Source organism: Anolis carolinensis, chromosome 5 (genome assembly GCF_035594765.1).
Source record: "Anolis carolinensis isolate JA03-04 chromosome 5, rAnoCar3.1.pri, whole genome shotgun sequence".
Taxonomy (NCBI): domain Eukaryota; kingdom Metazoa; phylum Chordata; class Lepidosauria; order Squamata; family Dactyloidae; genus Anolis; species Anolis carolinensis.
In genome coordinates this window covers 201,172,733-201,197,355 of record NC_085845.1, presented here as the reverse complement: position 1 = coordinate 201,197,355, position 24,623 = coordinate 201,172,733, and the positions used below count along the sequence as shown (strand labels likewise).

The 24,623-nt window shown below is 41.3% G+C and overlaps 1 protein-coding gene across 1 annotated transcript in view; it reads right to left on the bottom strand.

Annotated features, from left to right (window-relative positions):
- Positions 1-24,612, bottom strand: part of copg2 (COPI coat complex subunit gamma 2) — a 34,343-nt gene extending 9,731 nt beyond the window's left edge. The window contains exons 1-18 of the mRNA XM_003228813.4: positions 24,457-24,612; positions 22,388-22,440; positions 21,387-21,467; positions 20,435-20,506; positions 19,185-19,264; positions 18,688-18,763; positions 18,209-18,301; positions 16,177-16,263; positions 15,822-15,979; positions 14,238-14,371; positions 13,038-13,105; positions 11,277-11,465; positions 9,980-10,075; positions 6,954-7,197; positions 5,215-5,290; positions 3,757-3,860; positions 1,826-1,951; positions 163-225 (exon numbers count right to left, since the gene is read on the bottom strand). Of these exons, the coding sequence (XP_003228861.2) occupies positions 163-225; positions 1,826-1,951; positions 3,757-3,860; positions 5,215-5,290; positions 6,954-7,197; positions 9,980-10,075; positions 11,277-11,465; positions 13,038-13,105; positions 14,238-14,371; positions 15,822-15,979; positions 16,177-16,263; positions 18,209-18,301; positions 18,688-18,763; positions 19,185-19,264; positions 20,435-20,506; positions 21,387-21,467; positions 22,388-22,440; positions 24,457-24,493 (1,837 nt within the window). The 5' untranslated portion in view covers positions 24,494-24,612. The remainder of the gene's footprint in view (positions 1-162; positions 226-1,825; positions 1,952-3,756; positions 3,861-5,214; positions 5,291-6,953; positions 7,198-9,979; positions 10,076-11,276; positions 11,466-13,037; positions 13,106-14,237; positions 14,372-15,821; positions 15,980-16,176; positions 16,264-18,208; positions 18,302-18,687; positions 18,764-19,184; positions 19,265-20,434; positions 20,507-21,386; positions 21,468-22,387; positions 22,441-24,456) is intronic.
- Positions 24,613-24,623: the final 11 nt, after the last annotated feature.

Here is a 24,623-nt window from a genome sequence, read left to right as displayed (position 1 = left end):
TGCCATATATGTGTTCATTGTAATCCGCCCTGAGTCCCCTTCGGGGTGAGAAAGAAGGGCGGAATAGAAATACTGTAAATAAATAAATAAATAAATAAACAAACATTATGCTGCTCTCTCAACTTTGAAGGCTAAGAGGCATGAGGAATATTGATGCTTTACCTTGGAAGATATCATGCCGGGAAGGAGCCACTTTCTCTGGCTTGCTGGCCACCAGGGCAATCTCTGGAATGAGAAATCACAATTAATGATCTCAGCCTAGAGATCCAAGACATTTGGCCTTTCAAATGTAGCTGAACTACAAGTCCCAGCAGGCAAAGGTGAAGAATGCTGGGATGTCTTGAGAAGAATGGGTGTCTTCATTAGGGGTGCTAAGTGTTCCTAAAAATCTGGCATTCACAGGTGGACAACAAAATGTTTGGTTTCTTTCAACACTGGTCATCTTCCAAACTATGCCTATCTCCTTCGTGCTGCAATTCAGCCTAAATCAGGGCCATTAAAGCTGCAGCCGAAGATCATTAGCTATCACTTCCATCATCCTTTACCGTTGGGCATCCTGGCTGGGAACAAGACAAAGAGCCAAACATGAAAGCTAAAAAATCCAGACAGTCGGCGAATTTGCTTAGACTTATCATAGATCTCCAACACGATTCAAGAAACATAAAAGACACCGCAGACTAACTTAACCAGAGAAGTCAGCCATAGCAGAGCACTTGATGAACCAGCCTGGACACAGTCAAGAAAAACCCTCAGAAAACAGGGGAATTCAGATAAGAAACAATCAGGGCCAGTTAACATCTCCCAACAAAGGATTCCCCTAGGCAGGACTCAGCCAGGCTTTGAAACTGCAAGGATATTCGATGCTAATCAAGGTGGCCAATTGCAACATTCACACTTGCCTCCAACACACAGGAGTTCTTTCTCCCACCCTGGACATTATTCCACAGATATATAAACCCCGCTTGCCCCAGTTTCCAAAAGACCTCACAACAGGGTTGTTGTATGTCTTTCGGGCTGTGTGGCCATGTTCCAGAAGTATTCTCTCCTGACGTTTCGCCCACATCTATGGCAGGCATCCTCAGAGGTTGTGAGGCATGGATAAACTAGGCAAGGAAAGAAACAAATATATATCTGTAGAGAGTCCAGGGAGTGATAAGAGTCTTTTGTCAGTTGGAAGCTAGCATTAATGTTTCAGTTAATCGCATTGGAAAGGTTTGTCTCTTGCCTGGGGGGCATCCTTTGTTCAGTCATTACCCATCCTTGGGGCTCCTCTGTCCTCAGAGTGTTGGTTCCCATCTACTGTTTTGATTTTAGAGTTTTTTAATACTGGTAGCCAGATTTTGCTCTTGTCACACCCTGGACTCTCCACAGATAGATATTTGTTCCTTTCCTTGCCTAGTTTATCCATGGCTCACAACCTTTGAGGATGCCTGCCATAGATGTGGGCGAAACGTCAGGAGAGAATACTTCTGGAACATGGCCACACAGCCCGAAAGACATACAACAACCCTGTAATCCCGGCCATGAAAGCCTTCGACAACAGACCTCACAACCTCTGGGGATGCCTGCCGTAGATGTGGGCAAAAGATCAGGAGAGAATGCTTCTAGAACGTGGCCAGACAGCCCGGAAAACTCACAGCAACCCACTAAAATCAAACTGTTTCAAAAGCCGTGCAAATGCTGATTAGTTATCAATAAATGTTTGATTTGTCTACCTATTTTATATACCTCTGTACCTGTGTGAAAAGGAGTTGCCAGCAAATGCCACTGGCCGTCTCCTCTAGGCCTGACCACGAATGTGACTCAAAGCCGCCTCAGGCCTTACCTGACTTCTGCTCAAAGGTGGGTGCTGTGGCCAGAGGCACGGACCTCATGTCAAAAGGCTTGTCCGAAGGCTCCAGTGTGTACTGGTGCAAGGCCTTCTCCATCCCCGGGATGGAGACCGTCAGACCTGCAAAATGAAGGGAAATTCAATACACAGGGAAATGGTCACATATGAGATGGGAAATGTGCCATCATGCACTTCGTAAGGTACTTATGGGTGGCTCTGAGGAAACTCACAAGATCCTGCAATAAGAGGCCAATACAGCAGAGAATACTTATCTCTATATGTCAGGCATAGGCCAACTTCGGCCCTCCCTCCATGTGTTTTGGACTTCAACTCCCACAATTCCTAACAGCCTACCAAAGTTGTCCCATGCCTGCTATACATACAATGTTTCCCCCTATCTATGACTTAGGGAAAGCATATCCAGTGTGGGCACAGCTCCTAAATGTAAGGTTTTGCCAGATTGCAAAAAGCAAAACAAACAAAACTTTAATATTTATTTATTTATTTGCAGTATTTATATTCCGCCCTTCTCACCCCGAAGGGGACTCAGGGCGGATCACATTACGCATATAAGGCAAACATTCAATGCCTTAACATAGAACAGAGACAGAGACAAACAGAGGCTCTGAGCTGGCCTTGAACTCATGACCTCTTGGTCAGAGTGATTTGTTGCAGCTGGCTGCAGCTGACTGCTCACCAGCCTGTGCCACAGCCCGGGCTATATAAAAACCTAAGAAATCAGCATCAATAAAACCTCCATAAAAGCTGTGATGACTCATGGGCCATGTAGTCCCGTTCCTAGCGCTGTTGAGACAGATGAAGAGGAAAACTTGGGTTTTCCACCGTTTCAGCCAGAATTGGAACTTTCCCAGCCAGAATTGGAGCCCTTGCACCTGCAGGAGGTTTGTCTTCCAGAAATCTGCCAAACAAGCCCTGAGTCAGAATCTCCCCCATTTTCTCGCCGTAGTTATTATCAACAACAAAAAGGAGTTCAACAGGCTAATCGCAGAAGCCTGAGAATCGCAGCCAGGCATTCAGCTGATTAAGTCTACTTCCATGAGAAACTTTAAGGAGTCATGCATCTGGACACAGAGATTGACTTTCGGTTCTGGTTCCCCAGAGAAGTGTTCTTTGGTGGGAAAACGAGACCCTATTTAGGTTCCTTGCCCCGTAGGAATCTTGCGGAGTCAATTCGTCAGCTACTGGAGTAGTGTGTGTGGACAGCGCTACTCCCGCTTCCAAGCCTTCGTTCCCGCTGCCAAGCCTTCGTTCTCAGCCTTGTTTTGCTCCACGGATCTTGCCTTGCTTCCCGGACCTTGCCAAGTAATTACCACGGATCTTGTTCTTGCTCCTCGTTTCTTGTTGCCTTGAATCAAGCCTTGTGTTCCAAGAATCAAGTTACTTCCTAGCCTTGCTTGAGTTTCATGGACTAAAGGACCTTGTCAGCTCCCCTCACTTTGCTTGGCAAAGTGAGTGTTTCGGTTATTGGATTACAACTTTGGACCTTACTATTTCATATTGGACATTGTTTCTTTGGACTAATTTTGACCTTTCCTGAAAGGTCTACTTCTGAACTATTTCCTACACTTGCTTTTATTAACTTTATATATTTCCTTAATAAAGATATTAGATAGATTCTGGCCTCTGTGTATGGTTATTGGTGCTCTGCAGCCTGGGTCGTGACAAAAGCAGACACAACACACATTCCTTTGCATAAACAAGAACAGAACTGAAAACCAAGAGCCGGAATTGTAATGATCTGATAAGCCACCGAGGACATAAATATGCAAAAACCTTTATCGTTCTAAAAGATTAATGCAGAGGACTCTCTGTAATCCATAGATTTTGAATCCATGGGTTCTTTTTTTAACTGCATTGGAAAACAAAAATGCCAAAGGATTTGAAATTCGGGAGCCAGCACCAACCGTTGAAGATGTAGGCCGCATTGAGCGCCAGCTGCCTCTGCTGCAGCACATTCAGGTAGAAGGTGGCTCGGTCCCGGACCTCGTCGTCACTGTCCATCATGCACCTGCAGGACCAAGGAGAAGGAAGGCGGGAATTAGATATGGAAGGGGCCCCCAAAGGCCATCCAGACCAACCCCTTGCAATGCAAGGACACACAATCCAAACCCATCAGATAGATGTCTCTGCTTAAAAGCCTCCAGAGAAGGAGACTCCACTGGCAGTGAGTTCCACTGTTGAACAGCTCTTACGTTAGGAGCCCCCAGTGGCACAGTGGGTTAAAGCCTGTGACTTGAAAGTTGGGTTGCTGATCTGAAGGCTGCCAGGTTCAAATCCAACCTGGGGAGAGCACTGATGAGCTCCCTCTATCAGCTCCAGCTCTATGCGGGAACATGAGAGAAGCCTCCCACAAGGATGGTAAAAACATCAAAACATCCAGGCGTCCCCTGGGCAATGTCTTTGCAGACGGCCCGTTCTCTCACCCTACAAGCAACTTGCAGTTTCTCAGGTCACTCCTGACACACACACACAAAAAGCTCTTACGTTCAGGAAGTCCTTGCTAATGTATACGTGGAATTCCTTTTCCTGAAGTTTGAACCCATTGTTCCATGTCCTGGACACCACCAGACGGTGGAATGGCACTGTACATGCACAAGAGTAGTACACACACAAAAAGCCACCATTTAAAAAAACCGTAAGGCAAATTGAGCCCCAAGATTTCCTTGGCAAGATTGATTTAGAGGATGATTGGCACCACTGCCTTCCCCTGAGGTTGAGAGAGAGTGACTTGCCCAACGCTACTGAACGGGTTGTCATGGCTGAGAAGGCATTTGAACACATGCTTGAGTATCAGCATTCCAGTCACTCGTATGATGCTAACAACCCTCTCATGGGCTTTATTTATTCAGAGGAAGTTTGCCTTTGCTTTGCTCTGAGGCTGAGAGAGTGTGACTTGCCTAAGGTCTCCCCATGGGCTTCCATGTCCAAGGAAGGATTCGAACCCTCATCTCCCAGAATCCTAGCTCTGTATACAAGCAACAGTTCCTCCTGAAGACATTTTCCTCTTTTACGTACAGCTAACGTTTCCTTTCTTTCTGCATTTATACATTGCTTTCTTTAGCCAAGGTTAGTTAGGCTGCATTAAGACAATGCTGCTGTCTCTATCCTTCTGAGCGCTGTCTTTTTAATCCTCGTAATAAATTAATAATAAATAGTGGAAAGCCCCATTCCTTCCTGATATTAATGTAAACAGCCTACAGACTTTGTCTCTACTCCCAAACCCAAGTAAATGCCAAGAAAAGCAGATTTTCCCTTATATGGTAACAAGAGGGTTCCTTGGCCATTGGAAGGATCAATCTCTCAAGGGTGAATTCTGAAACACTTGATGTGGTTTGTAACATTTCGCTTGACATAAAGCTCACCTTTGCAAGAGGACGAGGACGCTGGGGAGCAGGTTCTCATTCTGGGCCCCAAACTTGGCCAGCGCACTGACCGCGGCTGCGGAAGGAAGGGAGGGAGAAAGACTTGGTAGCCAGAGGCAAGCAAATGTCTCTTTCCGGTAGCCCAGATCAAAAGACTCTCACTCTTTGTCTGGGGATCTGATCACAGGCGGTGGCTTCCGTGACAGAGTTGTTAGTAGAATGTATTGGTATAGTGTGAAATTGTGCTTCGAGTTTAAAGGTTTGTGTAATCTAGAAGTAAAGAGGTTAAATGCATAGAGTGGGAATGAAATGCTAGAGAGTAACTTCGGAAGTTTTTGGTTGCTAGCCGGGCGTAGGTTTTTGAGATAAGAATGGAATGTTCGCTCCTGACTGCATGCTCGAAGAAGTCAGACGGAATCTGATAATTGTCCGATCTGTCTTGTAAAAAGGTAAAGGTTTCCCCTGATGTTAAGTCCAGTCATGACCGATTCTTGGGTTTGGTGCTCATCTCCATTTCTAAGTCAAAGAGCCAGCGTTGTCCCTAGACACCTTCAAGGTCATGTGGCCAATGGCATGACTGCATGGAGCGCTGTTACGTTCCTGCCGGAGCGGTACCTATTGATCTACTCACATTTGCATGTTTTCAAACTGCTAGGTTGGCAGGAGCTGGGGCTAACAGCGGGAACTCATTCGGCTCCCGGGATTTGAACCTGGGACCTTTTGTCTTGTACATAGTATGTACATGTCTTGTACATACAGTAGAGTCCCACTTATCCAAGCTAAACGGGCCGGCAGAAGCTTGGATAAGCGAATATCTTGGATAATATGGAGGGATTAAGGAAAAGCCCATTAAACATCAAATTAGGTTAAGATTTTACAAATTAAGCACCAAAACATCATGTTATATAACAAATTTGACAGAAAAAGTAGTTTATTACACATTAATGCTATGTAGTAATTACTGTATTTATGAATTTAGCACCAAAATATCACGATATATTGAAAACATTGACTACAAAAATGCGTTGGATAATCCAGAACGTTGGATAAGTGAGACTCTACTGTAGTTGCAAATAATACATAAAGTTTGAGCCGCTATTGATAGCTGAAACTGAAAGAGTCTGAAGTTTTTCTGTGCCTTCCTAGCAGACAGCCAGGATCGTTGGAGGAGGAATTGAGTCAGCGAAGGTGATTTGGCTCAACCAACTGTCATGAGTGGTTTTCAATCCGCACTGGGTTTTAGTCCAAACTAAGCTAAGTCCCAGGGCCCCTGGTGGTGGCACAGTGTGTTAAAGCGCCGAGCTGCTGAACTTGCAGACCAAAAGGTCCCAGGTTCAAATCCCGGGAGCGGAGTGAGCGCCCACTGTTAGCCCCAGCTCCTGCCAAGCTAGCAGTTCGAAAACATGCCAATGTGAGTAGATCAATAGGTACCGCTCCGGCGGGACGGTAATGGCGCTCCATGCAGTCATGCCAGTGGCCACATGACCTTGGAGGTGTCTACGGACAACGTCGGCTCTTCGGCTTAGAAATGGAGATGAGCACCAACCCCCAGAGTCAGACATGGCTGGACTTAACGTCAGGGGAAAACCTTTACCTTTACCTTTAAGCTAAGTCCCAGAACAGGTTCAGCTTCAGCTCCACTGAGATCTCATTTAAAATCTGATCTAAAACTTGACGATGACAACAACATCAAAAACAATGATTCTAGAAAGAGCAGGGACACAAATGTGCCAACTCACCGGCGCGGACGGCCTCGTTCTCCAGGACCACCCTGTTGAAGATGAAGCGGATGTACTTGGAGGGGGCGGGCGTGCGGGGCCCTTCCTTGCCCAGCAGGTGCAGGATCTTGGTGGCCAGGACCGTGTGCTCGCAGTCCTCAATGAACTCGCAGAGGTGCGCCAGCCCCGACTCCTTGCTCTCGGGGTTCTCCTCGATGATGCCGATGATGCAGTCCACGATGGCGCGCTTGTACTCAAAGCCGCCCTGGAGCCAGACGGACAGGAAAGACTTACGCTCAGAATACCATTGGAACCTAGTTTGTGGCCACAGCAAAAAACCAAGATTATGGAGTAATAATAATAATAATAACTTCTATATCCAACCACCTTCTCCCACCGTAGGGACTCGGGGCAGCTAACATGGGCTAAGGCCAAATAATCACGAAGAATCAAATAAAACAAATAATATACAATCATAACAAATAACATCATCAGCAGTAAAAATTTAAACAGTTTATAAGTACTAAAACAACAGTAAACCGTCATAAGGAACAAAGCAGAGTAAGATAATAAAAGACTGGGCAGAGTGCATGGTGTGCATGGTTAGGAGTCTGAGTAAGCCTAGTCCTTTTTTAGAACTGAAAAAAACCCTCCTCGGCTTATACTCGGGTGAGGGTCCTGGTGGGCTTATATTCAGGTCGGCTTATACTCAAGTGTATATGATATATTTATTATTTTTCTCTATTATTATTGGTATTGTTACATTTATTATTTTACTCTATTAACTGACTGGACTTAACGTCAGGGGAAACCTTTACCTTTTACCTATTAATTATTATTATTACATTTACTATTTTACTCTATTATTGCTGTTACTTTTACATTTATTTTAATCTATTATTATTAATAATAATACATCTGTCCATTCCATTATAGTCCCATTGTTGTTGTCTTGCCATTTTATACCGCACTTTATCATCCAACTGTGAAATTTCCTTTTCCCATTTCGTATCACTCTGCATCTCGCCTGGGATCTACGAATTAGTCTCCTGTTTTTAACACTGTATCCTGCTTGTTGATTTTAATGATTGTTTTTATTGATGTTGATGTTTTTTACTGGGATAATTGTTTTATTGCTTTGTTACTGTTTTGTTTGTTTTATCGGGCCTGGCCCCATGTAAGCCGCCCCGAGTCCCTTCGGGGAGATGGGGCGGGGTATAAAAATAAAGTTGTTATTATTATTATTTCACTCTATTATTACATTCATTATTTTACTGCATTTATTATTATTAATATTACATTTATTATTTCACTCTATTATTATTAAAAGGATACATAGCACATTTACATTGAAGAAGAGGAAAATAATGATTTAATCAGAGTTGGACAATTCTATCTTAAATTACAGTTTGATGAAAAGATTCAAAAACATTTAATCTATTGAGGCCTTGATTAATGTAATTTTATTGGTATCTCGCCTTATACGTGAGTCAATGTTTTCCCAGTTTTTTTGTGGTAAATTAGGTGCCTCGGCTTATATTCGGGTTGGCTTATACTTGAGTATATATGGTACTTTCAAATTAAGGACCGCACAATTAAACAGGAAATAACTCTTTCAAACCAAGAAAAGATTATTTTCCCCAAATTTTGTTATGTAGTGTTATCTGACAGTCTGTAGCTGCATAGACTACTTTCAGTTTGTTTTTACAAGTATTTTAATTGGTATTTCATGTTCGCATTGTCAATGTTTTCACTTGAGGTCGAGTCTCTTCAACCTGCAGCCCTCCAGCTGTTTAGGCCCTCCAACTTCCAGAAGCCCCTATTTCTAGCTTGTTGAATGGTCAGGAATTCTAGGAATGAAGCCCAAAACATCTGGAGGGGCAGAGATTGAAATGGCCTGTAGAAGATCGCAAATAAACAAAAGCACAATGCACACCGTAAAAAGATCCATCTGCCCAAATGAGTCAAGAGTCAAAGGTGGCCTAATATTTTACTATAATAATAATCATCATTATCATCATCATCTGCGCGCATCATCCAAAAATACACCACACAGTCCTAGACACTTGGGAAGTGTTCAACTTGTGATTTTGTGATACGAAATCCAGCATGTCTATCTTGTTTGCTGTGTCATAATAATAATAATAATAATAAGAAGAAGAAGAAGACGACGACGACAACAACAACAACAACAACAACTCTGGCAGAAACCAGTGCAGGTGGTCCCAGTGGTGATCGGCACATTGGATGCCGTGCCAAAATATCTCAGCCAGCATTTGGAAACAATAGACATTGACAAAATTACAATCTGCCAACTGCAAAAGGCCACCCTGCTGGGATCTGCACGCATCATCTGATAATACACCACACAGTCCTAGACACTTGGGAAGTGTTCGACTTGTGATTTTGCGATACGAAATCCAGCATATCTATCTTGTTTGCTGTGTCATACAATAAAATAATAATATTAATAATAATAATTCATCACACAGTCCTAGACACTTGGGAAGTGTTCGACTTGTGATTTTGTGATATGAAATCCAGCATATCTATCTTGTTTGCTGTGTCATACAATAAAATAATAATATTAATAATAATAATTCATCACACAGTCCTAGACACTTAGGAAGTGTTCGACTTGTGGTTTTGTGATATGAAATCCAGCATATCTATCTTGTTTGCTGTGTCATACAATAATAATAATAATAATAATAATAATAATAATAATAATAATAATAATAATAAATTTATTTATATACTGCCCTATCTCCTTAATGGACTCAGGGTGGTTTCCAATACAACAGAAAACATACAACAAGTTAAAAGCATACAGCAAATAGGACGTAATACCACATGAACATAAATGCATAATCAGTTAACAAAGATTTAAAACCCAATGACAAAAACCACATCAATAAGCACAGATACAGTGACCAGGATTCAGTGCTGGAGTAGTCAACTAAAAGTATTTGGCTGCTGGCAGACAAAGAGGAAAAAATTTGGACTGAGAGAGCGGACTGTGGCTGCGAAATAGTAAGACAACCTACGTCATCTCGAAGCATGTTGGAGAGGAAGGTCATCATCACGCTGTGCTTCCGCGGATACTTCTGGCACAAGGCGCTGATGGCTTGGACGACCACCACCTGCAAGAGACACCCAAGATTTATATTTTTGGACTTGGAGGTTGGAAAGATTCACCTCCAAATGTGGAAGGCTGGTATAGGCTAACTTTGGAGCAGCTGCAGCCAAGAAATAAGGATATTTTCAGTGTGTTTTGTGGCCACCAATTTCTTCCTGTACTTAAAAATGGTCCAACCTAAATCAGGCATGGGCCAACTCTGGCCCTCCAGGTGTTTTGGACTTCAACTCCCATCATTCCTTTTTTAAAAAAAATAAATTTTATTAAAGTTTCAAATAAAATTCACAGTGAAAGTGTGAGAACAAGTGTGTTTTTAGGAAAGAGGGGTGAAGGAGATAGGTGAAAGGGGAAGAGAAATAAGGGAAAAAGAGAATAAAAAGGAAAAAATAAAATGAAAATGAAAATTACTAGATACACACGACAAAAACAGAGGGGGAGAAAACATATACACACACACACACACATTGACTTCCATCTCTTACACAGTTACTTTAAAAAATTGATTTCTTTTTCTTGTTTCTTTTTCTCTTTAGTGTCAGCATCTTCTTGCATTCAATCTATATCAACAAAACATTTATTTAAATTAACACCTTCATTTGCTCTTCTCTCAAATAATTTTTTATCAAATCCCAGTTTGTTTGCTTTTTCGGTATACCGTGATTATTTTTTAATAAATATGTCAGTTTATCCATATTCATTATTTCCAACACCTTATTTAACCAGCAGCTTAACTCGGGGGTTTCTTTCTTTTTCCAATATTTGGCGTATATCATTCTTGCCGCCGTAGTGAGATAGTTAAAAAGAATTTCTTTATTTTTATCTTTTTCAATGTTAAGCATCCCCAGAAGAAAATATTTTGGGTCCAGCTTTATTTTAATTTGCAACATCTTTTGTATTTTTGGTGGATCTCCTTCCAATAGTTCCTTGCTTTTTTGCAGGTCCACCAACAGTGGAAAAAAGTTCCCACTTGGTCATCACATTTCCAGCATTTATTTGAAGTTTTTTTGTAATAATTTGGTAATTTTGGGGGGCTGAGGGGGATAAGGAAAGGGCTTGAGGCTGTTAGGAATGGTGGGAGTTGAAGTCCAAAACACCTGGAAGGCCAAAATTGGCCCATGCCTGACTTATGTGGATCAACAGAAGGGAAAGTATGGAATTTCTGCCATAAATTGAGATGGAAACTCATGAAATGTTCACTGCCTTGCCTTGAATTCGTCCGAGATCTCAGAGACGAAGGACGAGATCTGCTTCATGAGCCGGTCCACGCTGCTTTCGCTGCCCGTCTTCAGGAGGGTGGTGATGGCCAGGGTGGCGATGCTGCGGTTCGAATCTGTGATGAGGTTCTCCAGGTCCAGGTTGCAGGCCGTGACGGCAGAGGGGTGCTTCATCGCCACCTGGAATGAAAGGAGAAAGTTGGCAACACAACACAACAAAACACACATAGAAACCAAAATCCCTGTCAGGCCACGCTTAGAATCACATCATTGGAAGGGACCCCTAGGGCTATCCAACCCAACCCTCTTCTGCCATACGGAAAGACAAAACCAAAGCCCGTCCGACAGATGGGCATCCAAACTATGTTACATAGGCTCTGGTGAATGGGAAGGATAGAAAAGCTAATTTCCTTCCAAAATGGAAGAGATGATACTAAGGATGTTTATCTCCTTCTTGTGATGGTACTGTGTCCCATCTTTACCCATAGTTTGTTGGCAAAGTTGGACCCATTTGGGGTGGCAATGGGATTCGTGTGTTACCCGCTGCTAGGATAGGTATAGGTTAGGTAAAGGTTTTCCCCCGACATTAAGTCCAGTCGTGTCCGACTTGTTGTAACTCAGCCTCAGCATAGCCAGAGTGAGGATGAAGAAGGATACAGGCTGATTCAGAGGCTCGAGAAATGTAGCTTGAGCAGAATGAACGGTTGACCCCACAGGCCATAGATAACAGCCAGAATGACATTCCCATGGGAATTAATGAGCAAGAGATGTCTCAAGCCCTGGTGTCTTCAGCCCCGGTTCAGGTGCAAGATAATGAGGACCTTGAAGAGGTGCCATCATTATCTAGGGTGGACCAGTTGTTATGGAAGGGAGTACAGCCTTGTAGGAGTGTGAGATTGGCGGGTAAGCAAGAGGCCTCCACAGGAAAGAGAAATGCATTTCTGGGGTGCTTTTAAAAGTGTGTGTTTGGAGATAGATTTTTGTCAAAGCAAATTCTCGCTTCATCTGAGTGGATGTTCCTGCTTCATGCCTAAGAGAAGATTACTGTTCCTGGATCTTTGAAACCTTTGGGCCTTTGTTCTTTGGGATCTATCGTCTACTGTTTTGGCTTATGGACTTGTGGATTGTTATGGCTTATAAACTATTGGATTTCTATTGACTTTTTACTGCCTGCTTTGATTTCTATCTGCTTTTGCTCAATAAAACTACAAAAGACTTTCTCCTGTGTGTGACTGGGTGTCTATAGCAAGGTGAACTATTCTGAGGTGCGATACGACTCTGGGGGTTGATGTTCATCTCCATTTCTAAGCCGAAGAGCCAGCGTTGTCCGTAGACACCTCCAAGGTCATGTGGCCACAGGCATGACTGCATGGAAGCTGTTACCTTCCCACCGGAACAGTACCTGTTGATCTATTCACATTTGAATGTTTTTTAACTGCTAGGTTGGTAGAAGCTGGGGCTAACAACGGGTGTTCACTCCGCTCCCCAGATTCAAACCTGCAACCTTTCAGTCCGCAAGTTCAGCAGCTCAGCGCTTTAACATGCTGCACCACCGGAGGCCCATGTGCTGCTAGGATACAGCAGCTCAATAACAGGACTGGAATAGCAGAAACCATGGCAAGAGCCAGACTCAAATGTGAGGAAGGGCTACAGAGATGCCAGAGAAGGGCTGTGAAGATGAACATTGTGGAGAAGGTCTCGCATCCTCGTCCCCTCTCCATCCAAGGTGCGGGGTTCCTCAGAAACACTCACCTTATTGAGGGTTCTGACTGCGGCGTATCTCAGGACCGGCTTAGGTGAGCTGCAGAACAACTGAAGCACTGAAACAAAGAGACATTCTATTTAGTGTGCCATTTAGGAGTGTTGTATCCCAGCCTTCAGCTAAGCTATCAAGTGAGCCTGGGGTTGGGCCTGTTCAGCCTGTGATTGTACTTGCACCTGATCTGTCAGATGAATTTGTGTTGGGGCCTAGGATTCCCATACAGACAGAGGTAAATGATTCTGTACAGCCAGAGTTAGATCAGGTTTCTGTTCCTCAGGATTCTGGGAGCAGGCATACAATGGTTTCAAGCAGGAAGCTTGAACTACATTCCTTGGGAGAGTCAAGGTTGAGTTATCCCTTGGCAGATGGGCATTCCAGTCTTGATAAGCATAATGAGGTTGACAGAAGGAAAGCAGTATGTCAACAGAGACAAGAAAGGGAGGTTTTGAGGAGCAAACGGTTACTAATGAGAAAGGGTTTTGAGGAAACTTCCCACGGAAAGAGCCCTTGATTCCAGCTTTAAGAGGAACCGCTTCTGAGAGAGAATTCAGAATTCAGAGAATTGAGATTTGTAGTTTGGTGAGGCATCCACACTCTTTGGCAGAGAAGGCTCAAGCCCTTGTAAAACTACTTCCCCCATGACTCCGGAGCATTGAACCAAGGCATTTAAAGTGCGTTAACTCTACAGCATAGATGCACCCCAAGGTTTCTTTTCTATTGCTGAAAGCTTTGTTGTTCTAATACTCAGGCAGCAACTGTAATGGCCATATTACAAAGAGCGTACCTTTTGCTGCTGCGCATCACATTTGCCAGCAAATACTTTTTTTGCTTTCAGGGTTTTGAAAATGGAGGCACGCATTAGATTTGGTGGCGCATGAGACTCGAGTAAATATGGGTATGTGCCATGTCCTTCCAGATTGACTTTCCTGAATATCCCATCATGTTCCACTTCAAGAAATGACCCCAGCTTTTCCCTTGCAGCTCCTTCTCAGGCCCCATCTACACCGCCATCCAAAATCTAGATTATCTGCTTTGAACTTGATTATGTGGCAGTGTAGACTCATATAATACAGTTCAAAGCAGATAATCTGAGATCAGAAACTGGATTAGATGACAGTGTAGATAGTGACACCTGCAACCCTGCTTTTTCTCCATTTGGAACATCTTCCAAGGCGAAGGCCAGCGTTCACCTGAGACGGCCGGGGCCAATTCCCTGGCTGTGCAGTTTGGCAGGTGGATGATCGCAGAGGCAGCCTCGTAAATGACCATCTCATGCTTGTTCCGCAAGCAGCTTTCGATGAAATCAAAGAGTGGGTTGTCGTGCCTGCGAGGAAGAAAGGTATATTATTTATTAGCGACATTTATATCCTGCCATTCTCACCCTGAAGGGGACTCAGGACAACTTACAAATTATATATACATACATTATATTATTAGCATAGCACAATATAAGCACTATATATTATTATATTGTACTCTACAACTATATTGCAATATTGTTAGTAATATTACATGTAATATACCTATACAAATATAATAGTGTATTATTATTATTATATTGTAGTACCTAATAATATTATTATCAAAATTATATGCATATACAATATATTATAATATTAGTATAGTATGAGTATTATATATTATTATATTGTTAAATTGATACAGGAGACATGGTGGAAAGATGTTTTCCTGGCCCCGCCTTCTTCATTCTTATTGATTTATCGCTGGTCAACGTAGAGAAGCACTGCGCTTGAAAATGGCATTTTAAAATCCCAGGTAATCGGTCTGAGAGACCCAATAGCCAAACATGAGTGGGAGGAGTTTCCCCCTCCCGTCATACAACTATTAAAAACATCTAAAACAGGCAGCACACCCAATGAAATGATTTTTCCAAAGTTTGCCAACCTGGTTCTCTGCCTATTGCATTCCTTGTTCAAATATTACTCTTTGTTACCATCTATTAAGAAAGCCATCATAGATTGCCTCCATTGGTGCGATTCTGGCAGGAGGGAATGCTAAAATGTACAGCCTGGGCATCAGCTGCAGGCTGGATCAGGCCCAGGAATAGCAAGAAGTGCTTCAACAACAGTTACCAAGACTCTTAAAACCTGACAATTGTTGACGTCTCCCCATAGTCTATACTGAACTCTGTCGTTTACATTTTACTAAAAATGCTGTAATTGCAATATTGTATATCCAGGGCCAACAACAAAAGGTTATGACTCAGAAAACATCATCTTAAACAACAACCAACCTCTGGCTACATTCTGTACTGGACACACAGGCCTTAAATAAGGATCATTTCACATGCATTTGATACTACTCATGTGCACTTTGCCATTGTTTGTGTAACTCTAGAATTAAAATACTGATGTTTGGAAAACTTTATCTCAACCAGTGAGTAGACTGGACTGGAAGCAGTGATGGAGATGGGCGAATCCTTTGGCCAAAGTTTTTGTTTGTGGTCTGTCTGCCTTCCTAATCGGCTTTAGGGCTTTATCTTATCCTGATGTCTTACCTGGGAGTCACAGTAGGACTGATTTCAGATTCTTCCCAACAGTTTTAAACATGATTGCCATTTGGCCCTCCAGATGTTCTGAACCTGTCCCACCAGCCCACTGTCATGGGAGCCATTTCCCACTCCTGTCTCAAACTTCACGATCTACTCTTGCTTTCCTTGGGATTTCATACTCATCAGAGGAACCAAATTATCTCCTAGGAATCCAGTAATGCTACCCTTCCATATTTTCTACCAAACCACAAGGCTCACTTACCCTTCTTCAGACTCCTTCAAGAGGCGGCTGGCAATCCGGATCAGCATGCAGTACGCAAACTGGGATTTCAGGCCCGATTTTGTGAATTTGTTCAACATCTTGGAAACAGCAAGGCGGTCGTTCTTCCTCAGGTGGTAGAGCACCCCCAAAGCATGGTACTAGCAAGGGAGAGATGGAAAAACCAAAATATATTGACTATTTACTGTTGAACTAAATTGATTCATAGAGTCTCAGAGATGGAAAGGAGCACATCGTCTATCCACGGCAAGCCCTGCTATGCAAATTAAATAAACTATGTATTTAACCACATTTATTATGGGTAAACCAAATCCACCCAGAGCCTATAAATACATACCTGCACCATGACATTGTCGCTGGAAGCTGCTTCCTGGGCCTCATTGATCCACCTCTTGACCACGTCGTAATTGATCTTCATCATGTGCTGCAAAGAACCAAGAATACTGGTTGCTTCCCCAATGATATCACTTGATCTCAGGTTATCAGGCAATAACATCAATGTAATCAAAATATAAGCAGCAAGGAAGAATTTATAGAGTCTAAAGGCATCATATAAGCTTGGGTCTTTTTCTAGACAGAAAAAAACAGGATATAGAATATATATAACAACAGCAAGGCAATTAAAATCAGTTACTACCATGTTGAACTGTAATACAGGAAGTCCCCAAGTTACAAATAACATAGGTTCTGTAGGCTTGTTCTTATAATAATAATAATAATAATAATAGTTTTATTTTTATACCCCGCCCCATCTCCCCGAAGGGACTCAGGGCGGCTTACATGGGGCCTTGCCCGATAAAACAATCAAATATCAATCACAAAGCCATAACACAATTAACCCAATAAAAACATCAACATCAGTAAAAACAATAATTAAAATCAACATGAATCATACAATATTAAAATCAGGAGACTAAATTCATAGATCCCGGGCAAATTCTTAAGCTGAATTTGTATGTTGGAATAGGTACATTTTTAAGTGTAACTCTAGTCAAAACAATATATTTTTAGTTTTGGATAGAATAAGGAAGTGTTACACCCCTGTGGAATTTTCTTCACTGTCTGTGTCTCTGTTCAGAAGATTTCAGCACACTTTCCATCCCTGTGAGAATTGGATTTCGAAAAGATTGGCTTGTTGTGGAAATAAGGATTGGAGATAAAGCTTCAGTGGAGACCCCCTTTCCCCATAATAATAACTTTCAGGAGTAAATTTCCCTTTCAAGGGTTAGATTTCTCTTACTTCCTGTTGTCTCAGCCCCATTCTTAACTAGGAGTCGATAGTAAGTTGGATGTTTGTAAGCTGGGGACTGCCTGTATCTGGAGTTAATGAAAGACTATAATAAAAAGCCATGCTTTTCTTGGTGTCAAAATAACATGAAAATTGGCACTAACTGTGCTTCCTAGTGGGTCACACTACATTTGAGTAAATACAGTATTATCTAGAGAGAGGTATTGCATTTTCAAGTCATTTAGGACTTTGGATGTTATAACAAGCACTTTGAATTCAGACTGGAAGCAAACTGGCAGTCTCTGTAGTTCCAGAAGATCATTATGTGTTGAACCCAAATCAGCAACTTTGCTACGGCACATAAATAATAATAATAATAATAATAATAATAATAATAATAATAATAATCTTTCTTTTTTTTTATCCCACCACCATCTTCCTGGTTAACAGGGGCCAGGCCCAAAACAAAGCACAAACAGACTCAAAACATACGTAAACAGTATCAACAAAACATAAAGATAAAACAGGTTATAAATAATAATAAAATGAAATGGTAAAATGGTATAAAACAATCACCACCACTAATGAATAAAATGGGAGTGGTCAAGTCAGAAAGTGCAAAAGTATAAAGTTGCAAGACCATTTAATAAAGTGCCTGGACGAGTGCTGAAGAGTTTTCTAGGAGAATTCAGGGTGGAGTAGGAAGTCAAGTTGTTTCCGATACAGGAGCAAAATAAAGTGCAGGAATGCCGTTTTTCTATTTGGGGGGGGGGGGGGGTTGTCATGGGGTTAATTATTCAAAGGCACACTGGAAAAGCCTGTTTTTAATTGTTTTCTAAAGGCAGACAGGGTTGGTGCTTGTCTATATATGAGAACACCTTGAATTCTAACCAAAACCTACAAGGCAAGATATATATTTAATAAATAAGAAATGGTTTGACCATTGTCTCCAAGAGTAGAGAACTGCCCTTTCCCTGATCTGCCAAAATTGGCCATCCCTGTACTAATGCAACTGGTATGACTCCCACAAAACTTCTTATAGTGGTATGGGATACAGTGAAGGATGAGCCACAGAAGTCTTGCTCAGTTCCTCATGTTCTGCACCCGCTGAGTGGGATTCATCCACCCTTTCTTCACTTACCAAGGACGACACCAGCGCCGAACTGGACACACTGGGGACTTTGTCGACAATGGCTTGCTTCATATACCTCTCGATGGCCTGCAGCATCGTGCCCTGGGAAGGCAAAGGAAAAACAAGGGTGAAGTTCTTCAGCTTAACTGTCAGTAATATGAAAAATATATACCGTATTTTTCGCTTTATAAGACGCACCTGATGATAAGATGCAGATCGCCAGGAAGGGAGAATGGGGCAATCTGTGCTGTCCGCGCGTGCGGACGGCACAGATCGCCCCATTCTCCCTTCCTGGACGCAGATTGCGTTTATAAGACGCACTGACTTTTCCCCTCTATTTTGGGGGGGAAAAAGTGCGTCTTATAAAGCGAAAAATACGGTACATGTCCCATCTTCTCCTCTTCCTTTGCTTGTGCTTCAAAAGACTTGGGAGCAATTTGACGGCTGCTGAAGTGGCGAAAGCCCTCACTGTCCATTTTAAAACTTACATCTGTGATCCTACAAAGTGCTCGAATGGCAGGCCCTCGGTAGACATCTTCTTTCCCCGTCATGTCTTTGGTCAGGCTGCAAAAGATAAGGCAGGATTCCCATTAACATGATGTTAATGGAGATGATGATGATGGTAATAATAATAATAATAATAATAAATTACCATGACTCGAGATGGGCTACAGCCTTTGAATTAAATGAATAAAAGTAAACAAGTCTGTTCTAGATTACAGCAATGCATTAAAACACCTGGAGGGCCCAAGCCAGCCCATTCCTGGTATATATAGACAGACACAGAAACAATACAGACTCTTGGCTGTTTGGGCCTCAGCTTTCTCTGGGCCATTTGATGGCAGGCACAGCTTTAATGCCTCTTTGCCACACAATGAAAGAACTTCTAGATATGAAATACCCTTGAACGAAACCAAGCTTTCCAAGGCCAAGACAATGGCAGGAGTGGAAGCTGGACTTCAGAGATCACTGAATGCCCATTTACCTGCTGGTGACGATGATAACATCTTCCGAAATGTTGGCCATCTCTTTGATGGTCAGGTAACACATCCTCCTTAAGGTTTGCTGTGAAAAGAGCAAGACAAGACTCATGCACTCCCCGACAATTTTAAAGAGCAAGAAATGATGATTCTAGAGTTATATTCAAAAGAGCACCAAGATGAAAAGGCACTGCATTCTCATGCATAAAATCTCTATATATAAAAATGTAATATGTGTTTTTCCCATGGGGTAAACAACAAAACCAATGGACCAAATCACACCAAATTTGGCCACAAATTTGGCTGGCAACCCAACCCCCTTTCCCCCTCAAAAGAGAGAGTTTGTGATGAGAGAAAAACAGCTGTACTACTGCTGTAAGGGATTGTTCTTAGGAGGGAGAGCAGTGGACAGTATTTATACATGGCTCTCATGTCTCCTTTCAACCTTTATTCTGTAAGTAAACAGGCCTAGCATTTTAAGATGCTCCTCAGAAGGATTACTCATCCTTTCTCTGGACACCCTCCACCTCTGAGTCATTATTATTACTATTATTGTTGTTGTTGTTGTTGTTGTTGTTATTGGGTTGCTGTGAACCATGAAAATGAACAAAACCTAGCACCCAGCATTCCAAAACACTACAACCAGGACAGTAAATAAAGAACAAAACTCAGAAAACAAGGTAGAGTCTCACGACCGTAAACGGGTCGGCAGAATGTTGGATAAGTGAATATGTTGGATAATAAGGAGAGATTAAGGAAAAGCCTATTAAACATCAAATTAGGTTATGATTATGCAAATTAAGCACCAAAACATCATGTTATACAACAAATTTGACAGAAAAGGTAGTTCAGTACACATTAATGCTATGTAGTAATTACTGTATTTATGAATTTAGCACCAAAATATCACGATATATTGAAAACATTGACTACAAAAATGCATTGGATAATCCAGAACGTTGGATAAGCGAGTGTTGGATAAGTGAGACTCTACTGTAGTTCCAGGCAGAAAACAATCAGGGCCAGCTCACCTCCCAACAAAGGATTCCCCCAGGGAGGAAACAACCAGGCTTTGAAGCTGCAAGACCTAATTACCCTAATTACAACATTCATACTTGCCTCCACAAACAAAAACTCACTTAGGTCGATGCCACAGCAATGTGTGGCTGGTACAGCTAGTTATTTCTAAAAACAAAGAAATTGCAGTGCTCTTCATGCAACCAGAAACTCGGGGAAAGAAAAATCGGCTACTCACGTCATTGGACTGAAATAATCTTGTCATGGCGAAAAAGGCCTCTGTAGCTTCCGTGGTCCCAAAATGTTCACCCTAAAAGAGAGGAGCAGCTAATACGTAACAGACACCAAGGAAGTCAAAGTGTTGAGTAAAATTATTGTTATTGTTGTTGTTTCTCTTAGACTAGAAAATAGAGATAGATGTGGTTAGCTTACAACTCTCTAATCAACTCAAGAGCTATTTGAGCCACTTTTAATATATTGTTTTAGTCACAGTAAAACAGTAAGAACGCTAACTGAACAGCAAAAAAACAGAGGGATTATGAACTTCCTGCAAGGAACAAAGTCAGTTCTGTTCCCACTTTGTTTTATTATCCATTACATGTGATCGAACTAAATATGTCTGGACACTCACTGGTTAAACTATTCCACTGTCAAAGAAATCTTACAGTCAGAAAGTCAGACAGAATCCCCTTCTGGTATTTGAAACCATGGTTGTATCCTAATCACGGGAGCACTTTTTATCTACCTTATCAGATTTTAATAATGCATTCTTTGGATCACTGCCCAGCCTTATATTTTAACCTGCTGTACTGTTCTTATTTGATGGTTTTATTTACCAGTATATTGTTGTTAAATGTTGGTTTTAATATGTGTAATGTTAAATATCGATGATATCTGTTTTATTGTGAATGTATGTTATTTTGTTTAGTGGGGAAATTGGGCTTGGCCCCATGTTAGCCGCCCCGAGTCTCTGCGGGGAGATGGAGGCAGGGTATAAAAATAAAGTTGCTAATTATTATTATTATTATTATTATTATTATTATGTAACAGGTTTTTGCTCCCTCTTCCACATGATATGGCTTCAGAGACAGCTATACTCTCAGTTCTCAACTTTCTTTTCTCCAAGTTAAATATTCCCAGATCATAAGGCATAGACTCGGAAGGAATTGTGCTGAAGCCCCTCCGTTTACCTGGTTCAGCAAGTAAAGGATCTTGGTCAGGATGTGCAGGCATCTCCGTGGGTTGATGGGGGTCTCGTTAAAGATGCGGGCCTGCGGGGAGATGGACAGAAGGAATGAAGGAAATGCAGGCAGAGTTTAAGGGCCGGGCTGTGGCACAGCTGGCTAGTAGCCAGCTGCAATAAATCACTACTGACCAAGAGGTCTTGAGTTCGAAGCTAGCCCGTGTCAGATTGAGCACCTAACCATTAAAAATAGCCCAACTCGTTGTTGACCTAAAGCCCGAAAGATAGTTCATCTATCAAGTAGGAAAATTAAGGGACCATAAAAATCGTCCAGCACCATAAAAATCATCCAGCAGCATGCAGAAACGAATGAGGAAGCAATCCATTGAGGACTCGGTGTCACAGTAAATGATGAAGCAGCAGCTCCCCCTGTGGCCGGAATCGAACATACCCTCATGAAGCCTGGAAGCTGGAAAATGTTAAATTGCCTCTGTGTCTTTATCTCTGTCTCTATGTCTAATGGCATTGGATGTTTGCCATATACAGTAGAGTCTCACTTATCCAACGTTCTGGATTATCCAACACATTTTTGTAGTCAATGTTTTCAATATATTGTGATATTTTGGTACTAAATTCATAAATACAGTAATTACAACATAGCATTACTGCGTATTGAACTACTTTTTCTGTCAAATTTGTTGTATAACATGATGATTTGGTGCTTAATTTGTAAAATCATAACCTAATTTGATATTTAATAGGCTTTTCCTTAATCCCTTCTTATTATCCAACATATTCGCTTATCCAACGTTTTGCCGGCCCGTTGGATAAGTGAAACGCTACTGTATGTTGGATAAGTGAGACGCTACTGTATATATATATTGTGATCTACCCTGAGTCCCCTTCGGGGTGAGGAAGGCGGAATAAAAATACTGTAAATAAATAAAAATAAGTAAATAAGGATGCCGATCCTGTACTTCTGAGATGCAAAGAAAGGCCTGGCCTCACCTCCTGAAGGATGGCACTCTTCTCCAAATGCTGGAAGGGGTTGGAGCCGCTCCCTGAGGAAGAAGGGAAAGAAACACATCATTATCCAGCAATAAATAGAGATGGGGAAGAATCGTGGGTCAATATCCCCATAAAAGGAGCCACACATCTTCTGGCACGGCTCTACAGTGACTTTTGGCAGAAATCTTCCATGTCAATGGGGTTTTGCTATTACATTATGTAACATAATTTTTGTTCCTGGATTATAAATGTCATTTCCTAATCGGTTCTATCATAAAAACATGGAAAAAGTTTATCAAACTGCAAAAAAATTGTTTCTGTATGAGGGACATCCGGCTATAGCACATTTTAGATAAAGAGAGATCACTACCAGGCCCCTGGCTGAGAACTATATCGTATTTGGACCTTCCTAGTCCACGCCAGCCCAATGGTAATCTTTTGACCATATAACCAACCCACACTGTGAACTCTAGTTGGCTGTTGGTGTTTGCTTGGATTTTATGTTATTATGTAAGTTTGACTACATGCAGTTTAATTTGTTGATGTTAGGCTTTAATCTGATGTTAGGTTTTAATGTTATTTTTATATGCGGGGTTTCTCTGGGATTTTATGTCAGTATTTGTTTGTTTAAGGAGGCACTGAATGTTTGCCATTGTATATGGATTCCACCCTGAGTCCCCTTGGGGAGATAGGGAGGAATAAAGTTTTATATTATTATTATTATTATTATTATTATTATTATTATGATGCAATAGATTTTCAATGAATATCTCATTGAGTCTCAACCATTTCAACATAGTTTGTGCCACAAGAACAAAGTTTCTGAAGTAGAATGACTTTGAAAATAGGTATCGCACAATTAAACAGGAAATTACACTTTCAAACCAGGAACAGAACATTTTTCAAATTTTGGTACATAGTATTATTTACAGTTTCTTGTTTTTGCTAGTTATATACCGTACATAAAAGTCAAAGTCCCTTTGAGAGATAGGGTGGAATAGAAATAAAGTTTTATTATTATACTATCAAAATATGAGGCTCTTCAATGGCTTGACAGATCTGGACCCAATTTGGCACAGATATTCTTCATTGTTTCACTTAAAATAATTGTGGGATTTGAACTTAAAATTATTATTATTACTACTGAATTTCCTAATTTATTATTATTTATATATATATATTACTATTATTATTCATTCTACTATTCCCTTTCTCATATAGTTCATATATATATATATATATATATATATATATCCTACAATTGCCTTTCCTATTATTACAAATTATTATTACTATTATTAGTCCTATATATAAGTCCTACAATTGCCTTTCCTATTACTATAAATTATTATTATTACTATTATTAGTCCTATTGCATTTCCTAAAACATTATTATACATTTCTATTATCAATTATTATTATTAGTCCTACTATTGCCCTTCCCAACATATCATTCACATACTGCTATTTATTTATTTATAGCCCTATTTCCTTTCTTATTATTACAAATTATTATTATTACTATCATTAGTCCTATTGCATTTCCTAAACTATTATTATACATTTTATTACAAATTATTATTAGTCCTACTATTGCCTTTCCTAATATATTATATATTAATATCACACATTATTATTATTTTGCAACATACTATTATTTCTTTATTATTTTAGTCCTACTATTGCCTTCCTTATTACAGTATTACAAATAATAATTATTATTATTAGTCCTATTGCATTTCCTAAAATATTTTTATACATTTTTATTACTAAATATTATTAGTCCTGCTATTGCCTTTCCTAATATATATTATAGATATGAATATCACACATTATTATTATTATTATTTTGCAAGATGCTAGGAAGGAGCAGCAAGACACGCCCCCTCTTGCATGGGGGCGTGCCCTCCGAAGCCACGCCCCTAGAGGCTTTGCTTCAGGCCCAAGTTCCTCCCTACGGGGTCGCCTGCCCTTTATTCCAAGGGGCCTCCGAATCTGCCTAGCAACCGGGCCTACCTCGAAAGGCTTGGCCACCTTAGCGACGCCGGGCCTCCCAGCCTGTCTCTTACCGGACTCCTCGTCCTTCTTGTCGAACTTCTTGATCATGATGGCGGCGGCCGGCTCGGCTTCTCGCCGCCGAGTTCAAGCCTCCACCGTTCACAAATCCGGGAAGGAAGTCCTGCCCTCCGACTGTATGCCCACTGCCATTGGTTAAGAAGGGCTGTCACTCAAGATC